Source organism: Leptopilina heterotoma, unplaced genomic scaffold (assembly GCF_015476425.1).
Source record: "Leptopilina heterotoma isolate Lh14 unplaced genomic scaffold, ASM1547642v1 Lhet_381, whole genome shotgun sequence".
Taxonomy (NCBI): domain Eukaryota; kingdom Metazoa; phylum Arthropoda; class Insecta; order Hymenoptera; family Figitidae; genus Leptopilina; species Leptopilina heterotoma.
The window spans coordinates 429,837-439,798 of NW_025111056.1; the positions used below are offsets into that span (position 1 = coordinate 429,837).

The 9,962-nt window shown below is 29.8% G+C and overlaps 1 protein-coding gene across 1 annotated transcript; it reads right to left on the bottom strand.

The window, feature by feature from the left end:
• Positions 1 to 4,809: 4,809 nt before the first annotated feature.
• LOC122505963 lies at positions 4,810 to 9,736 on the bottom strand. Its single transcript, XM_043617872.1, has 6 exons — positions 9,419 to 9,736; positions 9,145 to 9,281; positions 8,737 to 8,913; positions 6,743 to 7,228; positions 5,494 to 5,689; positions 4,810 to 4,919 (listed from the first exon to the last, which is right to left on the bottom strand). The coding sequence occupies exons 1-6, from the start codon at positions 9,657 to 9,659 to the stop codon at positions 4,810 to 4,812; spliced, it is 1,347 nt and encodes a 448-aa protein (XP_043473807.1). The 5' UTR covers positions 9,660 to 9,736.
• Positions 9,737 to 9,962: the final 226 nt, after the last annotated feature.

The following is a 9,962-nucleotide window of genomic DNA, read 5'->3' on the forward strand; positions in this document are numbered from 1 at the left end:
AAAGCTTGATTTTTTATTGGCAGCCAACAAAAAACCAAGGTTTTAAAAATTGGTTTTTTTTAATTATTAATTAAAATTTATTTTTAAAAAATATATTTTTCAAAAATTTATTTTTTAAAAATATATATTTTTTTAAATTAATAGAACATATTAATTTAATTTGTCACCTCTGGTAAAACAAAGATGAAAGACTGATAAATTCCCTCACTTTATATCTTACAGTGGAGGGATAACTGTGAATGTCTTTGCGAGAGAGGAGCAGGTACTTATATAGAGCCAGTGAAACAGGTCACAAGCGAGAAGAAATCACTAGCATGCACTCTGGCGGCGCTTGTCGGAACTGTTTTCTGGCGCGCATGCATATCCTGACGTTATCGACACAGCGCTTGGCAACCAACGTTGCGCCACTTCCGACAAGCGCCGCCAGAGTGCATGCTAGTGATTTCTTCTCGCTTGTGACCTTTCTCACTGGCTCTATATAAGTACCTGCTCCTCTCTCGCAAAGACATTCACAGTCATCCCTCCACTGTAAAATATAAAGTGAGGGAATTTATCAGTCTTTCATCTTTGTTTTACCAGAGGTGACAAATTAAATTAATATGTTCTATTAATTTAAAAAAATATATATTTTTTTAAAATTAATTTTTGAAAAATATATTTTTTGAAAATAAATTTTAATTAATAATTAAAAAAAATCAATTTTCAAAACCTTGGTTTTTTGTTGGCTGCCAATAAAAAATCAAGCTTTTAAAAATCGATTTTGTTTTCTTGGCAATTCCTTGGCAACTAATATTGGCCCGATGCTTGGCTACCGATCATTGGCAGTAGCGTGATCATCCCAAGTTTAAACCATTGGTGGTCCAATGATGGTTGCCATTAATGTTTCAATAATGGAACGGAGTTCGCCAAGCATGGCCCATTATTGAACCAATCGTTTACTTCCCATTGGGTTAAAATATATAAGATGTAAGTAAAAAAGTAAGATACTTTTGTAAGTTTTTTAAAGTATCTTAAATTAAGATGTTTCTGTCTCAATAAGATGTTTAGCAATAATAAGATACTTGTGAATTGTAATAAGATGCGAAAAAATTTAAGTTACTAAAAACTAAGATGCATAAAATGTCTTACATATAAGCCCATAGTTCACCTCAAAACTTTTTGCCCCAAAAATACAAAGAAAATGTGTACGAAGGTACTTTTAACATCTTAAATTAAGATATTTTAAATGACTAAAAAGTGACTACCATAACATCTTAGAAATGACTACCAAAACATCTTAAATAAGATACTTCTTTTTGCAGTGTAGTTTCTATAGTAAACTTGCATTTTTTTCGCATCTTATAATTTACAAGTAAATTATCGCTAAACATGTTAAACTACACTGAAAAAAAAATTATTAGATTCAAATAAGCGATTAATTGACTATTATCAATTAAATATTTAATTAAATCAAATAATATTTTTATTGTAGCTGTCAATTGAATGGTATTTGCTTCAAATACTGAAATTATTGTTGGTTTAAATACCATTCAATTGACAGCTACAATCAAAATATTATTTGATTCAGGTAAATATTTAATTCATAATAGTTAATTAATCGGTTATTTGAAACAATTACATTTTTCTTTCAGTGTAAGTGTCTTTACTGTACACTGAAAAAAAATGACATTGTCAATTCCGACATACGAGTATGGTTAGGACATATAGCTGAAACAGCAATACTGTATTTCTGTTTTTAAAATACAGTATTGGTGTTCTTCACATACATATTACTGTCTCTCACATACATATATGGCTGTTCTACACTGCTTATGGCTAAAACAGCAATACTGTATGGCTGTTCCATATCCAACAATATAATATGTGAGAATTGACCATATTTATGGCAGTACCATAAATATATTTTTTTCAGTGTATAGTTTTTAATAGCTTACCGATCATTTTAAGGGTTCCTAAAAGAAAATTGTGATTTTTGTGTACAGTTTTTCCTAATTTTTTTTTTTTTTATTTTAGTGGTTTACAATTTCTCAACTCATACATGCCCTTATTATATTTATTAAACAATATACTTAATTATTCTTTTCTTTATTAATTAAAATTTATAAACATTATTATTATGCGACTTGAAATACCCCGTAAAAAAGTTATTGGTAATAAAAAAAAGGAATAAATAACCATATCTTTGACTATTTATAGCATTACAATTATCATTTGAATTTTCATGATAATTATATTTATCTTCATATAGTCAACTTATTACATGTATAATATATAGTATGCAAAAAAATAATTGTTATTATCCAAATTATGTGTGTATAATATAACGAGGAGAAAAAGAAATTACAAAATGATGTGATAATTTGGTTTCTAGTTTTATGTTCTTCATATTTTTATTGGACAGTACGATAATTTTTCAAATATTGAATATTTCAATCGACATGTCTTTTCTATTATGCAAAAAATTTTCAATTATAAACCCCAGGTGGAAAAATTCGCGTGAGTTTCTCACGTGAGACTCGCGTGAGTATCTCACGTGAGATTCGCGTGAGATTCGCGTGAGTATCACAAAAAATTTGCTTGAGTATCACATGAGTATCTCACCCTACAGACTTACGCGAATTTGTGCCGATATTGCATAGCAATATTGCAAAAATTTCCGAACAATGTACACACAACATTGACTCAACATTAATTATGTCTGCTCTGCCCGAGATTAATTATGTCAACATTGTCAGGTTATATTTAAGCATAATTAAGACAACATTGTATGGAAATGTTATAATATATAAAAATATAATAATACTAGGGGGCTCCGCCCCCTGCTATTCTTTTTATTTATTTCAATTTTTATAAATTTCAAATCAGGTTAATGAGGAATTTATTAGGCCATGGGGCCTACTTTTGACCGGGGGGTCGATTTTGTAACTTTCCCACTCCCACTTCCATCCTCTTACTTTCCACTCTCACTTATATTTCCCACTTTTAGTCCCACACCCACTTCCCAACTTCCACTTATCACTCTTATTTCCCACATCCACTTTCCACTCTCACTACCCATTCTCACTTTTTACTTCCCACTCTCACTTCCCACTCTCACTTCTAGTTCCCACTTTTACTTCACACCTTCTACTTTTCACACACACTTTCTACTCATACCTTCTACTTCCTACTCCTACTTCCTACATTATGTATTTTTGCACTTCCCACTCTCACTTATTATCTTCCACTTTGACTTCCTAACTTCTAGTTTTTATATCTTCTTTTCACTTTTACGCCTTGTTGACACTCACACTTTCAACCTTACACTCATAATCGTTAATCAGGTATTTTCATTTAAAAGTAAGAGTGGTGTGTGAGAGTGGAAGTGGGACGTGAAAGTGTGAAATTGGAGTGAAAAGTGAGAGTAGAGTGTGAATGTTAAAAGTAGAAAGTAAAAGTGGAATATGGAAAGTCAAAGTCGGAATAGAAAGTGGAATAATATAAGTGGAAGGTGAGAGTGGAATGTGGGAAGTGGGTGTGGGTAGTGAGAGTGGAAAGTGGAAGGTGGGAAGTGAGAGTGAAAAGTGAGAGTGGGAAGTGGGAGTAGGCAGTGAGAGTGGGAAGCGGAATGTGGGAAGAGAGAGTGGGAGTGGGATAGTTACAGAATCGACCCCCTGTATGTAAAAATTGTCCAAAATTGGTATAAATAAACACTTATCGTAACGGTTCTTTATGGTGCCCTTATAGGTCCTTCTTTTACCTGGTAGGTAAAAAAGTAGGTTACATTTTCCCTAATGCGGATTTGTAGGAATGATTTACAAAATCTGTAAAATAAAATATACCATCCTAAAAATAAAATTTAATATAGCTTTTTTAAACCCCTTCCTTAGGGATCAATAAGTCATTAAAGAATAGTCATCAACTTGTTTGGGAAAGATTACAACAAAACGGGGTTTCTCTGGTTGGCTTCTTCGGAAAAGTGATGTTCAGATAATTTTATTTTATCGATTTTTGTGAAGTTAACCTAAAAATGGTCAAAAAGAAAGTTTTCACACAGATGTTCTTGTCATTTCCGGTCAATTTTTTGAGAAAAGTTAACCTCATAATACAAAAATCAACAAAAACAAAATTGCGCAAGTTTGGTCCTTGCTAAAACCCAGTTTTAAACGGTGCAAAGTAGGGAAATTTCTCCATGGGAACACCCAGTTTTCTAATTGATGTTCAGGTCGTTGCAGGATGCCTTCTTTGAGATAATATTATTCGTCTAATGTTGAGATACTTTCTGGTTGACTTATTTATAAAGAAGTTGAACTCAAAATGTAAAATATTTTAACAACAAAGTACCAATGTAATCTTCTATGTAGAAATTTATTCCTGCCAATTCTTAAGGGATTTGACTTCAAACTATGAAAATCATTAACAAAAAATTAGCTATAAACTATTGCCAAATTTTGCCGGTCTTGTCTTTTTAACAGTTCAATTTTCTACATCCCTCTGTATGGAATGCGCAAGAATTTTTAACCATGTCTACTGATTCTATGTAAATATGTAAATGTAATATATATGAAAACGTGAGTCGTAGGTACTCTAAATGCAATAAATCAAAGACAGTTTTATAAATGCGTAATTTTGTGTTTTAAGAAATAAATCACATAATTTATATTAAGGAACAATTGAAAGGAAAAGTGATTCATATTTTTTAATGCATATCTTGCAGAATAGAGAATAAAAATAGCAAAAATATCACTAAAATCAACATGTCAAAAAACTATTTTAATTTGAAAATCCAAACATTTTGAACACAATTTTTAGAGTAAAACACAAACATTTTCAATTCATTTTGTTTCTCATCTCGCGAATTTTACTGCGAATGCTTGATTTAATAATCTGGTCATCTACGGGTTTCCAGTTCACTCTTTTGGCAAACGAGCGAGAGTATTCTGTAAAAAATTGGTTTAATTTATGAAATTATATTAAATGAAAGTGAAAAGTATTATGCGAAATGTAAAAAGTGGAAGGTGATAAGTGTAATGCGGAAAGTGAAAGTAGAATGCGAAATGTAAAAAGAGCAATGCAGAATGAGAAATGTAGGAAGCGGAATAAGGAAAGTGGAATGTGGAATCTGAAAAAAATGGAATGGAAAATGTGTAAAGTAAATTGCGGAAAGTAAAAAGTAAAATGCGTAATAGTTTTGTGATTGTCACACTTGCTGGAAAATTTACTAGAAGAGGGACATTTGGATAAGTTGAGGAAATTTACTAAAAACTTCCGGAAATCCTGGTAGTAACTGACATAATAGTGGAAAATAGAATATTTATTTGTAAAAGGAGAAAAGTATAATATTTTATGTGCTTTTGATACTATAGCGAAAAAATAATAAGGGGAAATAAATAAATAAATAAATAAAAAATAAATAATAATAAATAAATTATTATTATAATAATAAGGGGGGATAAAGGAAAAGAAGGTGAATTAGATCTAAAAAGGGATCCCTAGATCACATAAGAAACTTACTTAAAATTTTATTAACTGCATCTTGTTTCTGGTCCTTTTCTTCTTTTGACAAACTTTTAGATAATAGAACCTCTTCTTTAATTGTAGAAATTAAAAGAAATCTACATAATATTGCTTGGGAAGTTGATTTTTTCTTTGCATCATTGAAAGCAGTTTTGTCTATGTAAAGGTCACTCTCTGGATATAATTCGACAGCCTAAAATTTGATTTTAATTAATTATGGAACTATTACACTTAAAAAATTTATGGCATAATGGTTTAATAAGAGAGTTCAGTTTTTGTAGTGAATTTTTTATAAATGAATTACAGTACTAGTCTAATTGCGAATTTTAAGAAATTTAAGGTTTTTTAAAGACATTATTTCTTATGTTTTTGAATTTAGAGAGACAAAAAGAGATAGGTATAAAAAACGAGAAGTATGAATAGAGAACAGAGAAGGTTTAACAGAGAATAGCAGAAGGGAAGAAAAAAGTAGAACATTGAAGAGACATAAAAGGAGAGAAAAGAGCGATAGAAGAGAAACAAGAGAAAATTGAAGTTGACAGTGCGAAGGAAGAAAATGCAAGATAGGAGAGAAAAAATGGAATAAAGACCCGTGTAGAAATTAAAAATAGGCTTTAATAAGGCCCTGAATAGATGCCCTTTCGAAAGTGAGACGCAAACTAGGAAAATTCGTCAGGACATGTCTAATTTCGTCACGCTTGGATTATCAGGTGATGATGTGGAAAAATAGACAGGTTCTAACTAGATCGCCTTGTCAGTGCCTGAGTAGAATATCAGAATGTGTGAATTCAACTAGAGGCATTCTAGCCAGGGCCTGATTGAAATATTTAAAAGGGACATAAATAGATCCAGTTAGATTTCCCTATCTGAAAAAGAGGGCATTCTAGTCAGTGCCCGATTATCACCTATCTAGAAATTTCTAGTGTGGTTGACTTTACTAATTCCTCATCAGCGCCCCTTTTCAAGTAAGGCGAAGTAGGGAAATTTCTACACGGGGAATAGTGGAGGAAAGAAAATTAAAAAAATGGTGGAAAAAATAAAGAGGACAAAGATAAAAGAGGATAAAGGATAGGAATTGATAAGACTGAAGAAAAAAAATTAAGGTGGAAGGAAATGAACCGAGCAAAAGAAGAAAACAAGCAAATAAAGAAGGTAGAAGAAAAATAAACGAAAAGAAAAAACGAAAAGAGAAATGAAAATATCTATACGCAAGACTTCTTGCTAAATCTATTATGCACTATATTACCTGATCATTTGCAGTCTGCTTTGTAAATAAAAAAATATTTAAGTCTGTGTTATTAACTGCGTTCGGGTCAATATCATCTTCCGTTTCTAAAATGTTATCTTCAGAATGGTTGTCCAAAGTCGGTCTTAAAGAATTAGAAGGTGGTTCTTCAATCGTAGAATGATATTCAGTCAAAGAAGAAAGTTGACCCTCAATAAAAGGACGAAGCTGATTTTCAGTCGTAGGATCATCTTGTTTTTGATTCGAAGAAGATGACTGCCCTTCATTGACAGGTCGTGGCATTTTTTCAGTCGAAGGATCATCTTGTTTTCGATTCGAAGAAGATGTCTGCCCTTCAAAGACAGGTCGTGGCAGATTTTCAGTCGAAGGATCATACTGTATTTGATTCGAAGAAGAAGGTTGTCCATGAATGACGAAAGTCGACGTTTCACCGGTATCAAGATGAATTAGCTCCGAACTTTGATCTGACAGGAAATCTTCTAATGACTGAAACAATTTTTATATTTTAATATTATAACAAAATTAAAATTGTACGTATTATTAATAACTTCAATCTAATAAATTTATAAAAAATTATTGAAAAATTCGTTACAAATTTTGTCAATATTCAAAAATTAAGCAAATGTTGAAAGTTAATTTTAGGTTAGGTACATTTTTATTTCTCGTTAAAAATTTTTTATAATTCTACTTTTGAAGTATACTTATATAAAATGTATAACAATGATATAGTTTATTTATAATTTTAATGTATACTCAAAAACATAAATATAGAATTATCTTGCTATTTAAATTAGTTTTTTTAAATAGCTTCTATATTCCCAGGTAAAAATAATTCTTACGAAATTCGTACGATTTTTTTTACAAATTTTGTTCAGAAATCTGGCCAGATTCGTACAGAATTCCTATCAAATTCGTATGGAATTCCGCACGAAATGAAAGCTAAAAAGTTCCTCAAAAGTTTTCGGCTGAAATTCGAGCGAATTACGAACGGATTTATTTTGGAAAATTTTTTATAAAATTCTGCTCGGAAATTCGTACGGAAATTCCGCCGAAAATTTTTGAAGGAATTTTTAGTTGCCATTTCATGCGGAATTTCACACGAATTTCTAAGCAGAAATTTTATAAAAATTTTCCAAAAGAAATCGATTCGTAATTCGTTCGAATATCATGCGAATTTCGTATGGGAATTTCGCCGAAAATTTTTGAACAAATTTTTGGCTTCCATTTCGTGCGGAATTCCATACGAATTTCCCAGCAGAATTTTATAAAAAATTTCCAAAATAAATCCGTTCGTAATTCGCTCAAATTTCACACGAATTTCGTATGGAAATTTCGCTAAAAACTTTTGAGGAAATTTTTAGCTGATATTACGTGCGGAATTCTATACGAATTTCCGAGCAGAATTAAAAAAAAATTTTCAAAATAAATTCGTTCGTAATTTGATTGAATTTCCCACGCAGTTCGTAAGGAAATTCGGCCGAAAATTTTTAAGAAATTGTCAATAGAATTTCCGTGTCAATTTCCATACAAAAAAATTTCACATATCCATTAAAATTAACGATAATGTAGAAAAATTGTAATAAATTATTCATTTTTAAATATTTTTTCTATTTAAAACGCTCTGTTTGTAATTAAAGTCTATTTCAATAAGGAAATTCAAACGTTTTGGTAATTTTTTCAAATAAAAAAATTTAAATTAAATATCATCAAGGTTAGGCCAAAATATTTTTTAAATTGTAAATTCTTTGGTAATAAATTTCACTTCCTTAAATTGGACAGTGATAAACTTATTTCTAAGGACTTTAATATTTGGAATATGTGTTTATGTCAATTTTTTTGAAAAATAGATTTATCAACTTTTAAAAATTGCTTAAATAAAATATAAATAATAAATAAAGTGCTAAATCATTTAGTAAATTATTGAACCATGTAAAAAATTGATCGAACTTGTACTATTTCAGATTTGTAGAGTAGTAAAAATTAATACTTATTACCTTTTTAGCTTTTTCCAAGGTAGGTGTTATATCTTTTGCTAAACGTAAAGCAATATTAATATTGTTTAGTGCATAAGATAATGTAGAGCATTCCAAAGTATCCATATCCAAAGTTTTCAATATCTCCTTTGCACTAGAAATGTTTGCTTCTTTGCGCAGAAGTTTCTGATTTATTTTCTGAAAATCATATTTAATAATTACTTAGAATTTCTTTTATAATCTTATAAAATTCAGTAAAATAAAATTTTTTTATCACCTTTCTTATTAGAAATAATGAACTTATGATGAGTATCAACAAAATTTAAAAACAATTTTTAATAATAGAAAAGAATCGTTGAAATAATAAAATGGAGATTTGTTTAATTGCAATATCAAAACTAGTAATAATCATAATATTAATAAGAATACCTTCTGAGGATTGTCATCTGACAGTGCTTGATTTTTTTTACAGCTTGTTGTGGATTTTTCGTTTCTTTTTCTTTTTAAACTTCTTGTTGCTTCTTGTAATTTTTGAGTTTTTAATTTTAGCAAATCTGCTTCATTAGCTGAAATAAACAATGAAAACATTTCTTAACTACAAATTTCATGAGTGAACGATTGTGACTTTAACCTTAAAAATTATAGTATATAATTTCAGGGAATTAAATTGAAGTTTGATTTTTAACAGATAAATAATACTTACTTGAGATTCCAACTATTTTCCCAGAATACTTTTTTTTGTGTCGTGCACGCTCTGGCCACAAATAATTGATAGTTGATCCAACCTTTAACTCCACTATTTCATTCTCATCAACAGCAATTGAACTTTTTTCAATTATGGTAAAATAACCATCGCCTTCCAATAAATATTGTTCCATTTTTACCAAGTAATAAAAGACCGAAAAAAAGAAATTGGAAAATGTCAACTTTATCTTTGACAACATACAACAAAACACTTGGTTACCTTGGTTTCCTTGGTTACCAATTAAACGTTATGTTAACAACGTTCAAGTGATTACGGATTTTAATTTGAATCTTCTTCAAAGTAAAATTTATTCTCTTGTTATAAATCAGTGGAAAACTTTTAGACCAACGTGTAAATAATTTATATTGTAAGTATAAGCAACAAATTTATAATTATTAGTTTTTATAAATTTAAATAGTTACATTATTTGAGAATAAAATTTTTGATCATTCTTGTCATAGAGGCCAAATATCATACTACTATTAATTATTATTTTTGATAT